The 25619-nt window shown below is 38.3% G+C and overlaps 2 protein-coding genes and 1 long non-coding RNA gene across 5 annotated transcripts; 2 read left to right on the top strand and 1 right to left on the bottom strand.

Annotated features, from left to right (window-relative positions):
* Positions 1 to 6272: 6272 nt before the first annotated feature.
* On the top strand, positions 6273 to 10146 carry LOC114478855 (retinol dehydrogenase 7-like). Its single transcript, XM_028472158.1, has 5 exons — positions 6273 to 6429; positions 7857 to 8171; positions 8258 to 8516; positions 8577 to 8740; positions 9864 to 10146. Exons 2-5 carry the CDS (start codon positions 7859 to 7861, stop codon positions 10085 to 10087), a joined length of 960 nt encoding a protein of 319 aa, XP_028327959.1. The 5' UTR covers positions 6273 to 6429; positions 7857 to 7858; the 3' UTR covers positions 10088 to 10146.
* Positions 10147 to 10884: 738 nt separating this feature from the next.
* atp5f1b (ATP synthase F1 subunit beta) lies at positions 10885 to 14287 on the bottom strand. The gene is made up of 10 exons (XM_028472123.1): positions 14113 to 14287; positions 12964 to 13137; positions 12708 to 12882; positions 12522 to 12643; positions 12257 to 12441; positions 12024 to 12182; positions 11817 to 11939; positions 11530 to 11742; positions 11257 to 11458; positions 10885 to 11186 (listed from the first exon to the last, which is right to left on the bottom strand). The coding sequence occupies exons 1-10, from the start codon at positions 14213 to 14215 to the stop codon at positions 11089 to 11091; spliced, it is 1554 nt and encodes a 517-aa protein (XP_028327924.1). The 5' UTR covers positions 14216 to 14287; the 3' UTR covers positions 10885 to 11088.
* Positions 14288 to 15930: 1643 nt separating this feature from the next.
* On the top strand, positions 15931 to 24981 carry LOC114478880 (uncharacterized). Of its 3 annotated transcripts, none has more exons than XR_003675917.1 (7): positions 15931 to 16067; positions 17048 to 17203; positions 18340 to 18493; positions 20445 to 20525; positions 20646 to 20711; positions 22721 to 22843; positions 24775 to 24981. It is a non-coding gene; the product is annotated as an uncharacterized LOC114478880 (long non-coding RNA). The 3 variants fall into 3 exon arrangements; XR_003675916.1 differs by having other exon boundaries at positions 20445 to 20522; XR_003675915.1 differs by having other exon boundaries at positions 20445 to 20519.
* The last annotated feature ends 638 nt before the right edge of the window (positions 24982 to 25619 follow it).

Genomic DNA, 25619 nt, shown 5'->3' on the forward strand with positions numbered 1-25619 from the left:
TTGGGCTCTAGAACCCCCTTTTTCTTACTTTTGAATACAAGCACCCCCCTTATTTGTGGAAAAAACACAACTATACAGCATCATGATGGAATGAATGGGTGATAATGGACAGTTTAAAGAATCTCATTTTGTAAATAAGTGGAATGAAACAGAAATGAATCTATTCAGGAGGCAATAAATACTATCGTTTTTATCATTTACGGTCACTGACGTCTGATGTGGGACCAATGTTTTAATCAAGATCATTTCTATCATCATTTTGTGTGTTATTTGTGTCATTTTGTGTGTTTTGGTATCATATTTGGTTGTTGTTTGTCTTTTCTTTTTGTTATTCAGTATATTTTTCTCTTATTTTGTGTGTTTTTGTGGTTATTTTTGTGTTACTTTTACCACCCCCATGTTTATTTTTGGTAATACACTGCATACAGCGAACATCTCATGTAGAAACTTAAAAAGGAAGAGACCAAGTCTTGCACAATTGGATGTTAATATATTTTCCACAAAGGCATCTGTATAAGATAAAAGGTTTGTCAAAATGTGCAATTGTTTTTTTTAAATAAAATAACACCAATTAATTGAATTTAAAAAAAAAGATCAGGCCAAAGTATAGAGACATTTACAAACTATAAAAGTGAGAAAATAACAAGCATTCAATGCTGTTTTGTAACAAATTACTTATTTTAAAACGTACGTAAGTACAAGTAAGATTACTGATTTAGAAAAATACACAAAAAAGTACACGTACGCACAAAAACAACTCAATTACAGTAACGCGAGTACTTGTAATCTGTTACTTTCACCTCTCCATAGGAGGGATCACATGGGTTAAGTACTTGAACATAAAATCTCGCTAAAAAATAACTTTCAACAACAAAGAAACGTGTAATTGTTCCTGTTTGTGTTCAAGGTGAATTGAATGGCTCGTGTTTCGGTGGTAGTTACAGCTGCTACATTTATTGTAGTAGTTAGTTTATTCACGCAGCCTCGTATTGTTAGAGCTGCAGAGACGAGGCTGAGGTCAGTGAACAGAAAAAGAGGACGACCAGGGTAGAGACCACAACAATGAACTCAGCCTGTTTCAACACAAAGACACTGAGTGGAAAGAAAGGCCTCAACAAACCGTGTTAACTGCAGGAGTTAAAGCACTGTGTGACGAGCACGATGTGTGGATCCATGAACATGTTTATGCTGCCTGCATGAGCTGAAACGTCACGTATTCCTCAGCGATAGCAAGAGAGAAATAAGTGAGACAGTCCAGGAGATGCACTTAATGGCCATATTTACAGGAGAGCTTTAATTTCTCTTTCATTCAGAATAAACTTGACCTTGTAAATACTTAATTCCAAATGCTAATGTAATTCCGAGTTCATTTTAAATCGAAGTTGATGGCTGGTTTATTCAGATTTTAATTCCAAATTAAATAATTCCTTTGTCTTGTTAACATTTAATTCCACTTTAAGTTAATTCCGGTCGTTCTGCGCATGCTCGGCCAGTCGCGATGATGCGCGGTGACGATATAATCCAAGATGGCCGCCAGACTAGAGACTATTTATTTAATGAGAGACGGAACAGGCTTCACCAGACGGGTGACACTGAAATGCGTAAATGGAGTAAATGCGTCCCCGTACTCCACGTAAAGACTGTAATACCACCAAGTTTATCATTGTATCTGTTGTTAGAGCTACTATCTTTACCAGGGAGCAAAAAATTATTCCTGGTTATTGTTTTCCAGAGTTTAACTGGGCTTTATTTACCGGTGATTTGTTTGAATAAACCTGTTTTCCATGCAAACCTCAATTCAGAATTACTATTTCTGTGTAAACACGAAGCAGAAGAATTTAATTTGGACTTAGTAATTCTGAATTAAAAACATCATGTAACCAGGAAACATTCTTTGCACCTTTTATTGTGTACACTGGCTTCTTTCCTCCTCCTTTTACCCTATGGGTTAATTTGACCACATTCAATGTTTATCATTCAAAAAATAATAGTTGACTTTGTGTTTTTTTGTTTTTTTTGCTTTAAATGTCATGATTTTTATATAATTTAATGGATATAATTGATTAAGCATAAAATGATCCTGATATTTTTTCTATATGCATATTGCATGCACTGGTGTTCCTTTGGGGTCAATTTGACCAAAAGCTGTTTTAGCTGTGTAAAACTAACTGTGTGTGACTACCTCTGAAACAGAAAGTTTGACCTAATGGTGGCACTGTAGGAAAGGTCAAAGGTCATATCATCACCATAACCAATAGGGTTCATACTCTAATGGTCATTAATGTTGTCTGTAAATTTGTGAAGGTTTGGATGAAAACTATTCAAGATAAATTAATTCTAATTAAAAAGTTAGGCCTGATGGTGGCGCTAGAGAACATGTCAAGGTTTATTTATCAAGGGCTTATTTATGTATTCAACAAATACACAAAGTGTTTGACACAAAAACTTGGTCAACAATTTTCTGAAAATCATTTTCCAAGATGCAAACACCCATAGGGTCAGATTGACCCCAGGGGTAAAATTTATAATATTTGAGAATAATAGGAAGCGTGAGGCTCAATAAATAGTTTAATATCAATCTTTGTGCATGTCACTTTTTGTGCTCGTAACATGCACATTGTAACATAAAAACAAGTGTGTGGGCAGTGCACAGCCGGTCATTCACTGCTGCGTTCAAGTGCTTTCAGAAAAGTTATTACTGAGCAAAAACACACACACACACACACACGCCAGAAATAGGTGAGTTATTATTCAGAGAGAAATGTGAAATAACTACAATAATACACAAAAAGAGAAAACCTGACACATAAAAGCTCTGGAGGTTTAAGACAACCATTACACACATACACACACAAACACCTTTATTTGAAATAGTCACTCAAAACAACTGTATAAATGAAAATGCCAGCACAAAATGTATATAAAACCATAAGACTGTTGTCACAAACAACCACACTTCATTTTGAAATTGCTCTCAAATAAAAATCAAACTACGCCAAATATAGAAAATCCCACAAAGACAACAAATTAAAAGAAAAGTTATGTAAAAAAAAAAAACTTGATTGCTTGAACATGATTTTATTTTATTTTTTCATTCTGATGCAATAATGGGGTAATAACAAAAACCCATTTACAGAAAGACAATGAGACATAAAAGGCAAGTGAAGAAGAAATAAAAATGTTAATGCACGAGCAGAAAAGTAGAACTTCTTGTGTTTGTCGTTGGTTAACAGGTCCTTTTTGTAGTGTGTGTGTGTGTGTGTGTGTGTGTGTGTGTGTGTGTTATAGTGGCAGGGAAGGCAGTGATGAACACCAACCCTTGTTGGCATCTCTAACTAAACGGCACTGCTTCCATCTGTTGGTAAAACTGTGGAACACCTCGGCCTGGATGCAGTGGAGCTCTGTTTACATCACGGGGGGTGAACCGCAGGTTTCACACCACACACACACACACACACACACACACACAGTAAATTTCTATGGAAGGAGGAACACATGGAACATTAACATCCTGTTTGTCAGCAGCTAAAAATATTGTTTTAAACTATGCAAACAGTTTTAAAGTCAGCGCACCTTTACTTTTCTCAGCATTTAACAAAAACAAAGGTCGTACATCTACAACCAAAACATTATCTCACTTTATAAGAATTATATGTGAGTGATGCTGAAACGGTGGGACGCATAGTTTCACTTCTCGGGTAACGTGTATTTCAAATAAGCATGAATTAAAATATGGTGCAGTTATTGATGTTATATTTATCACAATATCACTTTATATCACAGAGATAGTAACTGAAACCAGTTGTTGTAGCGTTTGCTGAAAAGAAACAATGTTGATTTTTTTTTTGTCTTGCAGAAACTCTTGTTTTAATTAAAGGTAATAAATAATTTAGAAATGACCGCCTCCTACTGTTTAACTGATATTCAAATGAGTTTCAGCCAGAAAATGTAACTTTAATTAATAGAACATTAAACTAGTAATTACCGCTGTGGTGAATAAATCCTCTTCAAAATAAAAGCACAGGGGCCTTGTTACAGCATAGGATCAACACTAAAAGTGTAATTTCTTCACGTCTCCAACGTGCAAATGGGTCAAAGTGAACACACTGGTGCGCTCACTCTCACACTGCGTTTATTGTTTTAAATCCCAAACTTTATTTCCAATGCAAATAGCCCACTAAAAAAGACTTTGTGGTTATCTTTTTTACCCCAACCCACCAGTTTAGAACCCCTGCACTTAAAAGCACTGTATTTTTCTACCTGTGAATGGGCAGATTGTTGTCATTTTGTGCTCTAAGCAACAATAACTTACAGATGGCTATTAAAAACATGAACGTTTGGGATTTTTTTTGCTGCTCTATTGCAATGTGACACCCCTGACCCTTATGTTTAGACCATATAGTGCAATTGTGAATGAATATAAGCATGCACGGAGAGTGAGTGAGTCTTTGACAAGGAGGATTAGTTCAGTGTTCTTTGATACATGGCAAGAAAAAGGATTATCCACGAGTATTAGCGCAAGATTACAAAGAGTTTCATCACTGACAAAAAAGGACAGAAAATACTCAGAGTGTTGGAACATTTCTGTTCTCTGGAGACAAAAGTAGAAGCTTGTTGAATGTGTATCCTTCCTTAGGTGAAACAGGATCCAGGTCCTTGTGATTCTAATGAGGATGGATGACTGTGATGTGTTTACCTGCAGGAAAACGGGGGCTGGAGCATCAGCCGCGCAGCGCACCCTTTAGTTGGGACTAAAAGGCTCGAGTAAACGCAATTTTGTTTGTACTTAAAGACGTGCTGTATTCATTAGGTACGTTTCTTATTTGCAAAAGAAAATGCATTAGTTTGTGAACGTTTCGTCCATTGAGTTGGTGTGTGAATAGTCGGGAGTGGGTAAAACACATTTTGTGTGTTTGTGTGAGATTTTGGCACGATTTCAAGGCCTTAAAGACGACAATGTCTGCCCTGTGTTGCAGATGATGGTTATTTCACACAGAAATTGTGCAAAATCCACAGAAAAAGGAAACAAACCCAACCTTGCAACACAACTTCCACAGCATTCTTCAGTTTAGTTTTATTTTTTATTCATTATACATCCTTCATTGTACATTATTTTTACTCTGTTATATTAACCATATCTGCCCTTGACACATATTAGGAATATTCTAGTCTAAATAATGTATCAGTGGCCTTCAGGAAGTGAATTAATCCACCTTTTGGTTTTTTTTATTGAGAAAAAGTACACGGTATATACATATAACAAGGCACTTAAATGTCATACAATGATGGATAGAATAATAGACAAAGATGTAAAGAGTACTGATATATTCTACTTAAGTAGAAGTACTGTTACATGATTGAAATTGTATTCAAGTACATGTAAATCCTGCATAAAATACTCAAGTACAAGTAAAAAGTAGCTCAATTAAATAAGTAAAAGTTACTACATACTGTAATTACACCCCACACACACACACACACACACACACACACACACACGCGTTTATTGTTGGTAATAATTCTTGCCACGGTTCCCTTGCATATCATTTATAAACTTTCAAAGGAAGATAAATGTTGCCCAATTGGAACTTGATTTATTTTCCACAAAGGCATCTGAATGAAATGAAAGGTTTGTCAAAGGGTAATATTATTTGTTAAATTAAATAATACAAATGAATTCATTTCATTACATTTATGAACTCTGAAACTGAGGAAAATAACCTCCGTTCTGTTTTGGCGCCATTTAATCTGATTGGTCGAGTATGATGTGATGCATTTGATTGTTGTGTGGTCATTTTATTTTTTTGTAATTTCAAAATGTCCGTTAATCACTATTAAACAAAAAAAAATACATAATTTACTCAGTAATGGTTGGGTGTAGAAATGTAACAAATTGTTTTACTTCTTTTAAAACGTACTTAAGTACAAGTAAAATTAGTGATTTAGAAATATACTCCAAAAAGAGTACAAGTAAGCAACTCAATTACAGTAACGTTGTGAGTACTTGTAATCAGTTACTTTCACCGCTGACAACAGATAGGACAGCATATTAAAATCAAAAACCACAAGTTCAATTTGAACAGAGGAACAGAATGAAGAAAAATATCAAATAAAATAAATAATACATACATTAGGGCTTTAAAATACAGATTGGTTTTCTGTCAATGTAAACTATTCAATCATGTTTAAGTTTTTTTGTTTGTTTTTTTCAACATTTTAAGGGATTCAAGACATTGTAAAAAGGAGATTTAATCAATTTAACGGGAGTGGGTGCAGTTTCCGGTCTGACCGGAAGGAGGCTCTGGTGCGCGTTGGTTCCGCTGAGCTGAACCTTGGCACTGATCTCCACCTCACCTCCTTATCTTGTCCTGTCTGCTATAAAACACAACGGTTCGTTATTGTGGTCCTCTCTGAACTTGACCACAGCAGGTAAGGGGCTCCACTTAACCTCCGTTTAGCCTTTTCCTGCAGTTTGTGCGCGTTTGTGGGGATTCGTGTCCATATTGTGCGCAGCGGACATATTCTCAGTTCAGCTTTAAATGCGCAGTGTTTGTTCATGAAAAACAACCAAAAACACGAACGAAACGCGTATTAAAGAAACTCCAACTGAAGTTTGAAGTCATCGTGAAGCCTTGTTAGTGGTGGGAACTTGGAGTTATCATGTGTTGTGTATCTGTTAAATGTGATTTAACTTTATTGTGAAATGCTGTAAAACATTATCATAGGAAAAGTTGGGGGTGTGACATCAGAACTTTGATCTCCTGTTATCCCGAGCAAAGTTTCCTCCCAGCACCATTGTACTGTATTTAAAGGTACAGTATGCACAATGGCTTACTGGAGCAGAAAGTACCACCTTTTTATTTATTTAGAATGCTTTAATTGTGATCCAAACATTAGGAAACCTTGGGTATTGAATTCTGAATCCAGCCGTTGTATTGTCCAATACATGAATATTTCCAGCCCTATATTACATAATACAGAGGTCCCAATAATATACTATACAGTTGTTCATCTTTGGAAACTGCTCGAACATCAATACATTAACTTTGTTGTATTGACAGTCTATGGAATGAATCCATGAGTTTGCAGTGTCAGAAGTAGGCAGTAGCGCTGGACGATACATCGAGATTCAAGATATATCACGTTTTCTATTTGGGCGATACAGAAAATAACAATATCGCCTACATTAATGTGTATAATTCATAGCTTATTTTGTATTAAAATGCAGCATTAAAAGCTCAGGTAGATGGATTACTGAGTGTGTTCTAACCCAGACCTTCATCTAAACAAGCCACTCCAGAGAACTCACTCACACGTGCTGTCCCATATAAGAGAAAAAGCCAAAAGTGGCACATATTGATCAGCTGAATGAAAAATAGAGATTAATATCGTATATTGCCATTTTGAGAATAATTTATTTGATATGAATCTTGGGCCATATCGCCCAGTTCTAGTTGGCAGTTATTGCATCATTTTGGGACAAAGCGTGTTGTCTCTTTTGTCACATTCTACTGTTGCAAAACTGTCAAAAACTCCAGCAAGTTCATTTTGTCTTCTTTTTTTGAATTAATAGGTTATGGTTGAATGTATTCAGACAAGAGATTTTTGTAACATATAACCTCTGAGGAAGACTGACAGTTGGCAAAAAATGAAATTTTAACATATAACCGTCAAAGCCATGACTAAAATCTATCTCAGGGTGATGTCATAGTTGTTTATTTATGCAATTAAAACAAAATACCTAAGAGAGAAACCATTTAACTGCAGTTACATGACCTCTGGATTAGCATGTGTGTTGTCTATATTAGCATGTGTGCAGCTATCTATACTTGACGTGTCCACTTCTATAATTCCAGTCATGTATCTGTACCTCATTGGCCTGGTGGTTCTCTACTACTTGTACCGTTGGGTTAAAGAGATGCCCAGTGTGCCGGATAAGGGGAGCAAATACGTCTACGTCACGGGCTGCGACAGCGGCTTTGGCAACCTGCTGGCCCGGCACCTGGACAAGAAGGGTTTCCGGGTGATCGCTGCCTGTTTCACCGACAAGGGTGAAGACGACCTAAGGAAGTCGTGCTCCTCCAGTCTGATCACGACACACCTGGACGTGCGTTCTGAGGACAGCGTGAGCAAAGTCGCCGCCATGATCAAGGACAAAGTGGGAGCACGAGGTGAGCAGTGAATGGCTCGTGTAAAGTGACTGTTTCAGTACACGGTGGTTTAGTTTAGCTATTGATCTGGTTTGATCCTGGTTCAGGGCTCTGGGCAGTGGTGAACAACGCGGGCGTCTCTGTCCCCACGGCCCCCTGTGATTGGCTGAATGTCAACGACTACAAATCCATGCTGGACGTGAACTTGACCGGAGTGATCGCCGTCACCCTCAGTGTCCTACCTCTGATCAAAAAGGCCAAAGGACGGGTGGTAAACGTGGCCAGCGTTTTCGGAAGGATCAGCGCCACCGGGGGACCTTACACCGTCTCCAAATATGGCGTCGAGGCGTTCAATGACAGTCTCAGGTGAATTATTTAGTCTCACGCTCACAATTACTGTAACTACTTTGGCTTTCCTTTTCCCAGAATGAACATGGCCCCTTTTGGTGTCAAAGTCCTCTGCATTGAGCCGGGCTTCTTCAAGACTAATGTGACCGACGCTGCCATCCTGAGCAAGAACGTCCAAACTCTGTGGGAGCGACTGCCGCAGGAGACCAAGAACGACTACGGAAGTGAATATGTGAAAAAGGGTACGTATGACTCGCCCTTTTTACCGTTACTTACAAATTTGTGTTAATTTTTTGAGGATTCATCTAGAAAAGAGTAACTAAACCCAATGATTTTTTCATTTTGGCGATGGAGAAAATAACAATATCGCCTATATCAAAAGATATCTTTATTTTTTTCAACTTGTTTTGATTTGTATAAATCACATCATACAAGTATGAAATATTATTCTGTATCCTTTTTTAACAATGTTTACACATTTCTGAGATATACTTTTTTATATCTTACTTGTTGTTTTTGTATCAAAATACATGTTTTTGGAGTCACTGCTTTAGCTACGTCTCAGAATAGCATGAAAAGAACAGATGTTTTCTGAGTGCGTCCAAACCCAGGTCTTCCCCCTAAATAAGCCACACGACATAATTCACTCACACGTGCTGTCCCTTAAAGGAGAAAATGTGTGCGCTTGTCTGGCATTTTGTTTCAGCAAATGTAACCCAGAATTGTCTTTCTCGACAGACTTTGAGTGACAAATATATACAGATCCATATTGTATATCGTCATTTTGAGGAGAGATATGAGTATTGGTTCATATTGCCCAGCCCTAGCTCTAAGTATAGTTACATTTATGAAATTTAAAACTGAGAAAATAACCTCCAATCAATGCTGTTCTGATGCCGTGCGTAACGTTTAATCCGATTGGTCGGCTGTGATGTGATGTATTTGATTGATGTCTGGTCATTTCTTGTAGTTTTGCAATGTCTGTAGATAGTTTTATATCAAAAATAACAATTTACTCAGTAACGGTTGGGTGTAGGAATTTAACAAAATACTGATTTAGAAATACACTCAAAAAAAGTACAAGTACTTTCACCTCTGCTTCTTTTGCTGACAGTAGTTGGACACAGACCCCCATAGGTGGTGAAAAAGCAAAGTTAGCGTCAATAAACTGGGAATCAGGCAAAATATCCAACTTCTTTCCCCGCATGTCGACGACCTGTTTTAAACCTGTTGCAGTTAATATTATTCCATAAATTGCTGCTAAGACCTTTCAGATGCATTTAGGTTTAACTCAGCCAACATTTGGCCTATTGATAAAGTTAGCATAGCTTTGTTCAGGTTTAACTTGTTTTCTCTTGCTTTCAGCCCTGGCACTGATTACAGACAAAGTGGCTAAGATGTCTGATGCAGATCTGATGAAGGTGGTCAGCTGCATGGAGCACGCCATCGCCGCCGTCCGACCCCGCACACGTTACTCTCCAGGCTGGGATGCCAAGCTGTTCTGGTTACCGCTGTCGTACATGCCCACCTGCGTGATAGACTACATCCTGCTCAAGGAAGCAATCCCCCTCTCCAAAGAGATGCAGTGATCGCCTTCAGTTTCAGTGATTTTACTGTTTTATTCACAGTAAACCATACAACCGTAACATATCTGTGTCCTTGTCTAAGAACTTTGATAAGCGAGTTCCTTCCACTGCTTTTAGTGGACTCAGATTGGTAAGGAATCCTAATCACACTAGATTTCAAAGTGCACATGTCGTGAAGCATTTTAACTTCTGCCTACAGAGCTTCCTGTTCTGATTTAGGACTGCACAATTAATCAAATTTTGGTTAGCCACATTAAAGTTAACCTGATCATTGGCAATATTTAGTTAAATGTGGGTTATCTAATCATTTCTAATGAGTTGCATTTTGCAAATGCACAACTTTTAAATTATTGGGTTAATTTTATATATATAGCTTCGTTAAGTAGTGCAAAATAAACTTTCACATAATTGTGATTATCATTTTCGCCATAGTTGTGCAGCACTACTTTGGGTGTAACGTTTCAACAAAATAAAATACCCGTACATAAGTTACTACCCACTCATCTCAGACATGAAGGATTATGAGAGAAGGCAATTATTTCACATTGGCCTTTAGTTATTTCTAATATTCACAGATAAAATGAAAGCTGCTTAATGACAGAATTAAAGATCTGAACTAGTGTCACATCATCTCTAGTATTACATATTGATCTGCTGCTTAATTTAGCCTCCTCACCCACTTCAGTTTTAAACAGGCATTCAACCATTACCCAGTTTTATTTCAGTATAACAGCTGCAACAGCTCAGACATGCATCACATGGTTCAAGATCTCCCCCTAGTGATTAAAGTGTAAAACAGCTGTTTTGCACACATTAATTTTTTAATGAATTATACAGTTGAAATATTTGTGTAAAGACAGGACTTTTTATTCCATCTTCCATTGGAAACATTAAATAGAACTTTTCTGCTCAGGATGACGATACAGGACAATTGTTTAATGACATGTTTTACAAACCAAGTGCTCCTAACCACAGGACCCACCCTACTTTCAGTTCCCAGGACTTTACGAGTGCTCCTCAGCCAGCTTCTCAGCCTTCTGCACCACCTCTTCAATGGGGCCCACCATGTAGAAGGCCTGCTCAGGCAGGGGATCATATTCACCTGGAAGAAACAAACCGTGAATGCACAGTAACGACTTCAATAAGGCTGTTTAAGGGGCTTTGATACTAACCAGCTAGAATGGACTGAAAGCCTTTAATGGTCTCTTTGAGGGGCACCAGTTTGCCCATGTGGCCAGTGAAGACCTCAGCCACCTGGAAGGGTTGGGACAGGAAACGCTGGATCTTTCTTGCACGGGCCACAGTCAGCCTGTCCTCCTCTGACAACTCATCCATACCCAGGATGGCAATGATGTCCTGCAGGGATTTGTAGTCCTAAAGGAGGAAGAAGGACAGTTAATATTTTCTGTGCTGACACTACACAGACACAAAGGTTTAACACAAACCTGAAGGATTTTCTGCACGCCACGGGCCACGTCATAATGCTCAGCTCCAACAATGTTGGGGTCCATGATACGTGAGGTGGAGTCCAGGGGGTCGACAGCGGGGTAGATACCCAGCTCAGCGATAGCGCGGGACAACACGGTGGTGGCATCCAAGTGAGCGAAGGTGGTAGCAGGGGCGGGATCAGTCAAGTCATCAGCCGGCACATAGATGGCCTTATAAAGGATGACACAGGGAGTTGGTCAAGTTTTAAAGAGTTATCACACAATCTGCATGGCCTGAAATGTACCTGCACAGATGTGATGGAGCCCTTCTTGGTGGTGGTGATTCTCTCCTGCATGGTACCCATGTCAGTGGCCAGAGTGGGCTGGTAACCCACGGCAGAGGGGATACGACCCAGCAGGGCAGACACCTAGCACACAGCAGCAAAGCAGAGAAACGGTTAGTGTCGTGAGGTCTTAGTTAAGGATGGAGGAGGTTTTACTGTGCGACTGACCTCAGAGCCAGCCTGCGTGAAGCGGAAGATGTTGTCAATGAAGAGCAGCACATCCTGACCCTCCTGATCACGGAAGTATTCTGCCACCGTCAATCCAGTCAGAGCCACTCTGGCACGGGCACCGGGGGGCTCGTTCATCTGTCCGTACACCAGCGCCACCTGAACACAGGAGGGTTGAGCCCAGTGCCACAGATCTGCAGCGTTACTGAACTAGAAAACACCCGTCGACACACCTTGGATGTGGTGTCCTTCAGGTTGATGACGCCAGACTCGATCATTTCATGGTACAAGTCGTTTCCCTCACGGGTTCTCTCTCCCACGCCGGCGAACACCGAATAACCACCATGAGCCTTGGCCACATTGTTGATCAGCTCCATAATCAGCACAGTCTTACCCACACCGGCACCACCGAACAGACCTGCAGCCAAACAAAAATATTAGCTTTTTACTTTCATCACCGCCAGCCATCGCACGCTCCAGGTCTTGGTCTCTGTTTACCGATTTTGCCTCCCTTTGCATAGGGGGCCAGCAGGTCTACCACTTTAATGCCAGTAACCAAAATCTCCTGCTCCACACTCATGTCTGTGAACTCAGGGGCCTCAGCGTGGATAGGTGCAGTCCTGTAAAACGTGACAATTATATTAATCTTGCTTCAAACATCCATCTTCACCATTAACCACTCACTGTTTAGTGGAGATGGGACCCCTCTCATCAATGGGCTCTCCGATCACATTCATAATCCTCCCCAAGGTCTCAGGGCCCACTGGGATTCTGATGGGGGCACCAGTGTCCAACACCTGCTGTCCACGGACTAAACCTTCAGTTCCATCCATGGCAATAGTGCGCACTGTGTTCTCCCCTGGAAACAACAACAAAATGACACATCCCACTTAACTTCCATCCTCACAGCAATGTATTCACTTTTTCTTGACGTTCTTACCCAGATGCTGTGCGACCTCCAGGACTAGCCTAGACTCGCGATTAGCAACTTCCAGGGCGTTGAGGATGGGGGGCAGGCCTTCGTCAAATTGGACATCGACCACGGCACCGATGACAGCCACGATGCGGCCACTGGCTGTGGCGGCGGCAGCAGCAGGAGCAACATAGTCTCTGCCTGAAAGAAAAAAGAAAAAAAAAAAAAAAAAGCACTTTAGACATTAAAATCTATGAGTAAAATCTTTAAAATGTCAATACATTACACACAATGTATTGAAACTACTCCTGTATATTCTGTTTTTATACATCCAGTCGAATGCTAGTTAAATCGAGTGTACTTGATCAGTTATGATACAAAAATATTGATAAATTAATTTCAAGTTAAATTAAGGGGATTTTATAGAACAATCTGAAGAATTAAGTTTGGGGAAAGTTATAATTGATAACAGATGTAATCTTGTATAGGTGTAGAAAGGGTCATTTAAAACAGAAATAATGTGATTTAAAAAAAAAAAAAAAACATTTTTAGTGCAAACTCCATTATGAATGGTGCAGAGAAGTCCTAAACCAACTATGTCAATCCACCTGATTTAAATAAACTAAAACAGTTCAGTTATGTTTCAATGTCATGAGTTTAGCTCAATCAGGATGATTGGCATATTAGTTTATAATCGATTAGTCGTGTCTTAAAATTAACTCAATCAACACGTCACTGAATAAAGAGAACAGTTGACATTGACAACATTTAAATAACCAACATTGTGGTTTGAATGGTAAACAAAATGTAAACGTAAAAGTGCACTTTAATCTCATTGTGCTAAATGCCAACGCATTGTAACCTTACTAAGCTGCAAATAGCTGTGCTAAGCTAACCTAGCAGCACCTCATGTCATTACACAAAGGTCATTTGACCTAGAAGACAAAACACCATCAAGGACATTTCCGGAAACTGAGGTAAATCGTTTTAACGATCAGTGAGAACGCTTGAATATGATATAGTTTGGAGCAGGCTACGGTGACATTACATTTTGACGTTTAGGATTCAAGGCCTGGTGTTAGGCCACCCTGTCCCTAAGCTAAAGCCGCCCCTCTCCTGACAGCCACCCCCGTTTAACTTTTCACCGCATCACATTCAACGTGCACGAAGACTCACGCGAAAGGACGGCCGGGGATCCAACGAGAGCCTTTAGGGGCTGGACCCCAGGCTTGAGAGCCTGCAGAGCCCCGGTGCAGCAGCGTCCCACAGCTCCCAACATGGTTAAAATGGCTGAAGGTGGAAAGAGACGAAGGAGCGCGAGCCTTTATAACGACGCACCGGCTTGGGCCCAGTGAGCATGCGTGTGACGTCACTGGAGGCGCATGCGTGAATGGGGAAGCGGCGCTGGTTGACATTCTGCCCTCCATGAGGCAAACGTGACTCCAAATGACAAAAAAGTGACCGAATAACAGTCAACATCTCCAGTTCAGCTCAAATCTTAAAGTTTCAACAACGTAATGTAGTTGTTTACAGATCATCTAATTTGGAGGTAAGTGAAAAAATGTCAAGACTTTAAAAATAAAGAAGAAATCCACAGGAAGTAGTGTAATTACGATAAATACCCTGGAACAGGTGTGTGGCTGCAGAAATGCATAAACAATGACCAAAATCTGACGAACCAGCAAAGTGGAAAGAGATATAAACCAAAATCAAATGTGTGTTCATTTCTCTTTAGTTAATTTAAAGCCATAATTGAAGATTAGGCCAAAAAATGGATTTACAAAAAATAAGTCTATCATTGACCCTAAAAAGTAGTGCAAATATGACAAAACACACTTAAATGGGGGTGACTATTTAGTTAGGTAAGATTATAGTAAGTCCTTAAAAAATACAATCATGATTAACACCCATAATTGGACATAAGGCAGAAAAAGGGATTAAAAAATAAATAAATAAGGTTATCATTGAACCCTAATAACTAGTGCAAATATGACAATAGCGCCATAGGCGGAGTTTGAGACTCTTTGAGATATTAAATACATTTAATATATAGAACGTCTCGAGTTTCGCTTCATAAATAAGGAAATGAAAACAAATGTACCAATCTAACTGTTTTTATTCTTATTCTTATTCTTAATTCTGTGACATAAGTTTAGAAAAACAAATGCAAAATGTAGCTTGAAATGTTCAGGCCTCACTGTAACTTTATCACAACCAAAAAAAAAATATATATATATATATATATATATTGAACCCCTCGAGTTGGCTTCACAAATAAGAAATGAAAACAAATGTACCAATCTAGCTGTTTTTATTATTATTATTTGTCATTTCTGTAATATAATTTTTGAAAGCTGTATTATGGACCTGCCAAAATTAATCCAAAATGCAGCTTGAAATGTTCAGCCTCCACTGTGACATAAAGAATGAGAGAGTAAAGTTGCTCGAATTAAGCAGTGTTATTACAGATGGCAAAAAATGCTCATTCAATAGTGATAAATAATAATAATAATAATAATAATAATTATTATTATTATTTTAAAAGTGGTGAACAAGGTTGAGTTTTGGTTAAGGTCGACGATTGATGGTGGATCAACCGGCGGGGTTTATGACGTTTTAAATTAAGCACCATATGTTGAGGACAATGGGTTTGGAATTTTCTCTGTACATTTTGTTATTTTTCTGTTGATATTACTTACGGTTTGTGCATAATGTGTTGAGACTAAAACATGTACAAGTCACTACAAGGAGTGGAGCGGTCCACATTCCTCCCCCCCTCCTGTTTGCAAGAGTGGTATGTCCTACACACAGTCTTCCGGTGTCACGGTCTGAGTTTACCTCCGTGCTGAGATTATAACCCTTACATAATTCAATAAACAAATAAATCATGTGTCTGTTCACTTTGAAAACAAAAATACACCAAAAAGAAATATATTTATTGAGCAAAAATTCATTTTTCGGTAGTGCGCGTGTGCGCGCATGCGCATATACAATCTCAGCGCATGATACCGGTTCACTTGGTTCCGTCTGTTAGCAGCGAAGCAAGCCGAGATGTGAGTGAATAATTCCGGTAAACCATGAAAGTGGATGCAGAGTGTACAAGCTCGGGTTGGATTGTTGACACCTGTGATGTGAGTACTGGTTGTAATTATATGCTCAGACGGAACGCGTGTGTATTTTGATGCTGACCGTGGCGTACCGCGCTAAAGCGGCTAACGCTAATGCTAGTATGTTTGTGCGGCCTGTATGAGAGAACGGATGTGTTAAGTTGGTTTTAGGGATGTAACGATTAATCGTAAGGCAGTTAAAAATCGATTCATAGGTACCACGGTTCACATCGATGCTCTGAAAATTGAATCGCAGTACTTTTTTTAACCAGCAGAGGGCGCTATATATTAATCCTTCCAGAAGCGGACGTGACGGGCGGAATCTGCTACTATTTTCTTTCTGGCCGCCATTTACTGTTAAACATGCTCATAAATGATTCTTTACTCCTTTAGCACCGAAAGAATATCTGTAATAACTACGTGAATATCTGTAAAAGTCAGGTATTTCTATTAACTCTGTCTGCTAGCATAGCTTCTCTTCTTCACTGGTGGAATAACTGCATGCCAACCGACCACTGGGTTACCAGCGCCCTCTGCTGGTCTAAACAAATATCTGACGTAAATACAGTAAAATGACTGTTTTTTTTTAAAGTCCAATTGTTAAGGCACAAAATACATTTTCAGTTGCACTTTTAAAAAGAAAAATAACTATTACACAGTTTTGAATTGTTTATTATAGAACCAGAATTTAAATTAATAGGCTTCTTCATTTGTATTATTCCTTTATTTATTTCATTCAAGATTTATTTTTAGTTGAATTGCATCATTTTGAATAGTTTATCAAGGGATTCTTTTGACAATGAAAAATAAAAGGAAAATAGGATAGTATTTTCCCCAAAAAAATAAAGGAATATATTTCAGTCATTTGTCAACATTCCCATTTTGTAAAATAAATCGTGAGAAAATCGTATCGTGAACCCAGTATCGTGAATCAAATCGTATCGGGAGTTGAGTGAATCGTTACATCCCTATTTAAGACTAAGTAGAGGTTTCTTTATTTGCAGTGGACCAGAGACGTCCTCTTTGGATCCTACTGCGGACTTTAAGTAGTTTGTTTATCGTTGGAACTGCCCTGCTGCTCCGGTGAAGGCCTGTGAGCTACACTGACCACCGCCATTATCAAGGTCCGGGTCTGGTTGCGGCTGCTGCTTCGCTCCAGGGTGAGTACCCTCTGAAACACAACACACAGACAATGGGGAGAATTAAACGGTGATTGTAAAAACAGAAACAAAAAATACCTTAATCATGGTTTATTTATTTTGTCAATTGTTACTAAAACTCAATATTATTATTATTTTAGCAATTTAATTCCCTGTGAATGCGCGGTTTATTTTCATGTATTTTAAAGGTTACATTAGAGCTGTGCGATTTTGTCCAAAAAAAAATCTCGTATTATTTAGATAATTTAAATTTTGATTTGATTTTCAATTATTTTTGTTTTTGTTTTCAATGCGCTTAAAAATGACTGTAGATATCAGATATATTGTAGATAAAGTGCATTTTTTTATTGCTGTGATTGTCTTCAAGAGTTAAAATGCATAGAACAATCCCAAAATAAAAAGTAAATGAGGTTCTGTCATTCAACATTTTCAAGCTTTAACCAGGTTTAAGCAAATGTGCAACAGCAACTTCACAGTAGCTTAAAATTTCTGATAAAGAAATCAGATAACTACACAATTTATAACATTTCAATTGGGGAAAAAAATCTCAGCATAGTGTGATTAAAACTATAAACATGCATGTGGCATACATATGGCCTACTCAAAGGATAAACAAAGAGGGGGCTGGCTCACATGGCGCTATGGTAACCCACAAGGATGGAACACAAAAAAGCTGTGGTGGGGGAGAAATTGTTTTTTTTTTTTTTTGTTTTGTTTTTTTTTTGTTGTTGTTGTGGTTTTTAATTTGAAGTTAGAAAATAAAATAGTTTTTAGCTACAAATTTGATAAATTGATTAAATAAATGTTTTTTGACTGGCCCTAGGTTACATTAAGATTTAAAGCTTCATATGTTACTATGCATTTTCTTAGAAGTAAAAAAAAAACAAAACAGTATATTTACCTGTTTTCCTTTTGCTGAGAGGAGTCACCATTAAGTTATTTAGCAGCTCTAGGACTATTTCCTTATTTCTGTTTCTTCTGTTTACCATTTTCATTCATTACCAAGTAAGAGTAGCCACGACCCCGCCCATTGTCTGTCACCACCTTAAATAGTATTAAAACTGTGGTCACCTGGAATGGGTGTTAGACAAAGTTTTGAGAAGGCATTTGGAAATAATGGGCTCTCTTGCTTAAAGGTAATATTTGGAGTTTCTGAGAGGACGTCTTGATGTCCCGCCCTCAACAGCTGCACTTCCTTCCACTGCCTCTGCAGTCTACCAGAAGCCACGCCTTTATGTTTCTGCACGCACATTGCGGAACATAACAAGGTCGCATTGATATATGGGAAAGGTAAGAGGCAAAATCATATTTACCGATTTGCTGTTGTGATGCATGGCCTTGTTTCTATGCACAGTTCCGCATTCACTTTGACTGACAGTCTCGAAAACATGAAGTTTAAGAGTATTGGTTGGGTGCACTTGGCAATCGTTTCCATTTATATAGGGGTCTATAGGACGAAGGAGGGACTTATAAACATTAATGTATGAATAACCACCGGCAGTAGACCATAGTAAAAGACTAGTTAGGGATTTTTTAGCATTTCAAAAGAATCATATCTGAGAAACTCTGGATATCAGCTTTAATTTCCATTCTGAAGTACGACTGTGAAGTTTGGTTGTGCGTTTTGTGAAGTGTCAGACTGCATTGGTTCTTCTATAGTTGTAGTTAGACATTTGGTAATGCTGGTATCATATAATGCACAATAACAATATTATAAGTAGTACAGTGCCCGTCGGAAGTGTGTATTCATATAGTGGGAGGAGCTTAAGTAGATTTGTCAATTATGGACAAATGAGTATGTATTTGAAGGTTGGATGTACAATGAGGTGTACATACTCTGTAGTGTTATGAAGGGGTATATTGGGTGGGTGCAAAATAAAATAGTGTGCGATTTTCCCTGGGTAAATTCTATTGGACATGCGCATGCTAAATGTGTGGTTTTTTTTTTTTTACTCTTTTATATTGTTTTTGTTTGGTGTATTTTTCTGTCATGTATGTTTTTAGGATTTGTGATGTGTGTTTTTGTATGTTTCTGTTGTATTTTTGTGCATTTTTTGTATGATTAAATTTTTTGTTGCCATTGTGGTGTGATTCTGGAATAATTTTGTGGTTTTGTATCTTTTATGTGTAGTTTTATGAATTTCTGTTGTCATTTTGTGTGTAAATAATTTTTTATTAATTTTTTTTTAAACATTTACCTGTTTTTTGGTTGTTTGTGTATTTTTCTGTAGTGTATGTTTGGAGTCATTTTGTGTGTTTTTGGGAGGCTTTTTGTATATTTTTGTTGTTTTGTGTACTTTTTCTATAAATATAAAGTTTTTTGTTTTATTTTACTCATTTAGTACATTTTTATTCTAAATACTGTGTGTGTGTGTGTACCTCCGTGCGTTATCTCTCACATACGCGTGCGTCATGCACATAATCTGTCTGCAGGTTGTTGAGAAAGAGAAAAAAAAAAAAGAGAGAGAGAGAGACCTGGAAGTACCACGAAAAATAAACGTTTTGCAGCTCCCTCTCTAAACGGTTCTGTCTGCGTTCAGCATCTACAACCCGGTGTAGTGCATGCACGTGCATCAGTCGTGTCTGTGTGTTTACATTGTAGCTGCTCACATCTTTTTTAGCACATAGAATAATATAAGAAGAAACACTCACCCTTGCGCAGAACAAACAATAATCATAGTGGAGCCGTGTTGTGGACCCATCCGCTCACAAAAATGTTACATTCCTCTGTCTGAAGAAGCAGAATGTTTGTGATATTGTCAGCTAACGACTGTCAGCACAGCCGCCGCCCACAGACATGGAGACCGAGGACGAAGTGACGTCCGTGACCCGCGATTTAAGGGAAGTTTGGGATCACGGGAATAATTTTAAATAACCACGAAATATTAAGTTAAATTTGTTTTAGCAGTACAGAAACGTTTTTAATATTGACCTTTTTTTATTTTTTAACCTAAACAAACTGCGACACTGTGACGTCATGAACCCCGAACCAGAAGTAGCGCACAAAATACCACGCTCATTACCGATCTTAAAATGAACATTTTGCTACACCAAATTACTCCAAAATAACAGATACACACACTTGGGGTATTTGAAAGCCGTTGACGAAGTTTAAGGTGGAACTGCGTCGGGGAGATGTTCGCACGCTCACACAGACCTTTGTTGCTTTTATTAGTAGATAATGAAGTGGTTTGATGCTAATAACTTCACTGCTTTGTGTATTTCCCTCTGTGTGCTTCAGCTGAGATGCCAGGATGTGCTACTGCCCACTGTGCCCAGTACCAGCAGCTCCAGGCCCCACAGCGACAAAGTACAGGTAGTGGTATGATACTGTACTTTCAGTAACAGTCATGTTTTGAGAGATGGGGACATGACGTCTTAGTGATAATTACATTTGTTGTTTGTACTCCTAAACTATAATGAATTGTAACTGTTTCTACAGGGATGTTGGAATACAGCGTAAGGCAGTACAACAGTCCCCCTGGTGTCCCACAACGTGCACAAAATGGTATGGCATTGTATTGGTCACTAAGGAACCATATTTACTACTAAGGGTGCAACAATTAGTGGACATTGTCGGCAAAAATTGATAACAGAATTAGTCACCGACAAATGAGTTTGTCAACAATTGTTGGTTAAATCATCACCGTCTTTTTCATGCTGCGGACGGAGCAGAACATTGTTTCTCATGAGTGGCTCATCTCATCTGCTATTAGGGCTGCAACAAACGACTATTGTAATGGTCGACTAGTCATCGATTATTGGAACGATTAGTTGACAAATTGTACATTTATTTGCTCTATGTTGCCACAATCTTTAAAATTAGGCTTGGTGCAAGTTAGGACAAATAAAAATAATCAATAAATAAATCAAACAATTCTCAACTTGGTGTAAACAGGTTCCTTACAAACACAAAATAAATAGAAAGCAACACTAGAATCTGTTTCAGTAATTGCATTGATACATATATTATATATAGCATATTATACTGTTTAATCTAAACCATTGCTGCTAAATGTAGTTTATATTTAATGAGTTACATAATGTTATGGTTGATAAATCTTTCTCTGATTACCTATAATTAAACCAGATCAAGCTGATGACGGTTTGATGCGTACCTCGGTTTTGAGGTCACGGTTTCGTTCATTTTCGGTACAGTATGGAACAAAATGTAAGACATAAATTAGGTTGTTTATTTGAAACTTTAGTAAACCAACAATGTATTTAGTATTATACAGAATATGAAAATAAAGTAAAAACACAAATACTATACTGTTGTAAAGTGCTGCCTGGTAATAATAATATTGTCAAACCATCCATCCATCCATTTTCTTACCTGCTTATTCCCGTTTAACAGGGTCGCGGGGGTCTGCCGGTGCCAATCTCCGGCTCTCATAGGGCGCTTGGCGGGGGTACACCCTGGACAGGGCGCCAGTCCATCACAGGGCAACAGAGACACAGACAACCATTCACTCTCTCATTCACTCCTATGGGCAATTTAGAGACTCCAATCAACCTTACAGTCATGTTTTTGGATTGTGGGAGGAAGCCGGAGTACCCGGAGGAAACCCACGCAGCACGGGGAGAACATGCAAACTCCACACAGAAAGGACCCAAGTGTCCACCCCAGGGCTTGAACCCAGGACCTTCTTGCTGTGAGGCAGACGTGCTAACCACTAAGTCACCGTGCGCCCCATATTGTCAAACCAAAAATACATAAAATATTATTTAAAAAATAAGCTCCTCAGGGCTTGTTAACAGCTTTTATTCACTGTTATAAAGACTCTGATGGCAGTTGTTATAGCTTTGGTCAGAGGCTGCTTGAATGCTGAAGTCAGCTGCGTTTGCGCTGAAGATGTTTTCTTTCTTGTCGCAGTGATATTTGCACTCGGGTGGTGCCGTTTCAAGTGAGTTAGCATGTTTGTCGTGTTCCCGGAAACATACCAGATGTCAGCTGAACAATGTCGGCACACTGCCCTCGTTTTATCCACCGGTCTTTCTTCGTTGAATTTTTGCATATTTCACCCGGAAGCCGAAGACTTTAGCGACAGGGGAGGGTCCTCCAGCTCTGGTTTCTCAATAGCGTTATCCATGATGCACACGGGCTGCACATATGCACAGGAAGACGTAAACACTTGCAACTTCCATTCTGTTTCGTGAACTCACCCGTGCACAACCCTGTACTTGAAAGGTTCAATACAAATACATATATTGTTACACCCTTAATATAGAGACAGGTAGCGGGTCTGTTTCACAGCTCACTCTTTTATTATCTCTGTGAAAGCCACCATAACCACAGCACACATCCCTAGTCCTCTGGGAACCAGTAACTACCAGTCTATACATTCGTGCTGTACATCAGCCTCCAGTACAATAATGACTGGCATGTGAACACTATGGACTGGAATATAAGTGCATTATAACGTGTAAAAAGAAGTTTGTTGTTCAGTGTTGATAAAATAAATGATGTCATGCCGTTTGTAACGCAGTGCGTTCATGTTATTCTCTGTAATTTAGATTTGTGGCACCAATTCAGAGAAGCTGATGAGACGGATGTTGGTAACTGCTATGACCAACGCTATGGCTAGTCGGTTCAACTGGGCTGGAAATAAAGACAAGCGCTACAAGACTGTATGTTTGGTGAGTTTCCTCATCTGCACACAACCTACTTCATAGGTTAGGTTTAGTGACTGAGGCATGACTGCTGTGCTGCATGATTTAGCCAAAAAACCCAATTGTGATTTTTAATATATTTATGATTGTAAAAAAAAAATATATATATACATTGAAATGCATAGTAGATGTATTTCCAAATTCTGTATTCTTTAGAAATTGTAATGTAATTTTTAGGAAAATATAAATGTTAAACTTCTGTAAGGGAAGAAAATATTAATAAATAAAAAACACATAATTCCTTTTGGACACATTTGTTTTAGTTTAATAATGTAAAATAAGTTTTAAATTAACCTAATTTAAATGATCCTGATGACATCATTCCAGAATGTAATGATTAAATCAAAAGTCAGTGTGCAAAACACATTTGTAAGAAGTTTTTTTTTTTGTACCACTTTGGGCTAGAATATTTAAAAGTATCATTGATGTATGATGTTTCAAACTCTACACTCCCTGGTATTGATGGTGTATCCACAACTACTTTATCCACAGATCTTCTGTCGATCTGATCAGATGTTGTTGAAACGCTCTGGGCTTTACAAACACGCTAAAGTTAAGCGGGCACTGGTCTGTGTAGTTTTTTTGGCAGGTTAGACGGTGTCTAAAGCAGCCATGGTGAGAGTGGGAAGGACATTTCCATCTAAAATAAATCATCTTTTTCCTCACGGTTGATGGTGTTGAAACTTGATTCTGTCCATTTTTGTGTTCAACAGTAGATTCCGTGATGCCATTGAGGTTGGTTTTATAGGGTCCTAGTAGGGATGTAACGATTAATCGTAAGGCATAGGGATGTAACGATTCACTCAACTCCCGATACGATTCGATTCACGATACTGGGTTCACGATACGATTTTCTCACGATTTATTTTACAAAATGGGAATGTTGACAAATGACTGAAAAATATTCCTTTATTTTTTTGGGGAAAATACTATACTATTTTCCTTTTATTTTTCATTGTCAAAAGAATCCCTTGATAAACTATTCAAAATGATGCAATTTAACTAAAAATATATCTTGAATGAAATAAATAAAGGAATACAAATGAAGAAGCCTATTAATTTAAATTCTGGTTCTATAATAAACAATTCAAAACTGCGTAATAGTTCTTTTTCTTTTTAAAAGTGCAACTGAAAATGTATTTTGTGCCTTAACAATTGGACTTTAAAAAAACAAAAAAAAAAAACAGTCATTTTACTGTATTTACGGCAGATATTTGTTTAGACCAGCAGAGGGCGCTGGTAACCCAGTGGTCGGTTGGCATGCAGTTATTCCACCAGTGAAGAAGAGAAGCTATGCTAGCAGACAGAGCTAGTAGAAAAACCTGACTTTTACAGATATTCACGTAATATTACAGATATTCTTTCGGTGCTAAGGGAGTAAAGAATCATTTATGAGCATGTTTAACAGTAAATGGCGGCCAGAAAGAAAATAGTAGCAGATTCCGCCCGTCACGTCCGCTTCTGGAAGGATTAATATATAGCGCCCTCTGCTGTTTAAAAAAAGTACTGCGATTCAATTTTCAGAGCATCGATGTGAACCGTGATACCTATGAATCGATTTTTAACTGCCTTACGATTAATCGTTACATCCCTAGTGCACGCTATGAGAAATGAATGAAGAACACTGTAAGTGATGAGCTTTAGAGGTGCATTGATAAACATTGCGTAGATGGAACCAGGTTAGACATCTGCTCCTCTCAGTCTAACTGGATACTGACTGCAGATGGAAAAGTCATACCCGTGTGAAGGGGAGGGGCCCTCTCATCATTGTACATCGTCTCATTCTGCACTCAACATTCATTGTCAGTGGGAATGTAATATTTGTGTGGGAAAGAGTTGGTCAAAAAAGAGGGGGGAATACACTCTGTTTTCCTAACTCTTTTTTTTGTGTCTTTCAGCTGGTGGTTTCATTATGTGCCAGAGTGGGAGGGTGGAACCAAAGTGACGAGAACCGTCCCCCATCTGAGACCTATACAGGGTCAGGAAACATCACTGCAGACCCTTCACACCTTCTTCAAACTCCTCCCCTCCAGCAGAGAGAGTCAAGTCCACTGAAGTGAAAATCCTCGTGTGTTTAACAACCAATAAAGTTGATATTGATTATGTTATGTTGTCATTTTTAAGTTTGTGTTGACACATTTTTGGCAATAAGGTAATGTAAGATAATTTAGAATGATGTAATACCCATCGTCTGCCAACATGTAATGATCTGTTATGATGTAGACCTATCAGTAGAAAGTTATTTGTAAAAAAACAAACTTTTCTAATAGGTTTCACGTAGTAAATAGCTTTAGAAAAGTGGAATATTTAAAATGTACAGTGATTTTTTAACTTTGATGAATTATAAAAGTAACCCAAGTGTCTGTGTAGATTACTATTCAGATGTTGATTTTACATAGAAGGCACAGACCACTTTTTGTACATTTTCAATGTCAAGCTTCAACATTTGTGACAAACCATATTTCAACCTTGATTCACAAGTATTTTGCTATGTATGATGGGAAATACACTGTATTAGAGGGATAGACTCTCGCAGTTGTAAATGACTAAGTTAAAAAACAGGTAGATGAGAATCAAAGGATTCATATAGATTAAAAGCATTTAAAAGTCTCTAACAATATAACTCCACCTTCGCTGACTGTGTAAGTTAGTGGTTCTCAAACAATGTGATTTTGTGACAACCGTACATTATTTTTGAGGGTGTTGTAAAATGTCCATTAATGGAATTGACTAATGAAAAGGG

Source organism: Gouania willdenowi, chromosome 2 (assembly GCF_900634775.1).
Source record: "Gouania willdenowi chromosome 2, fGouWil2.1, whole genome shotgun sequence".
Classification (NCBI taxonomy): Eukaryota; Metazoa; Chordata; class Actinopteri; order Blenniiformes; family Gobiesocidae; genus Gouania; species Gouania willdenowi.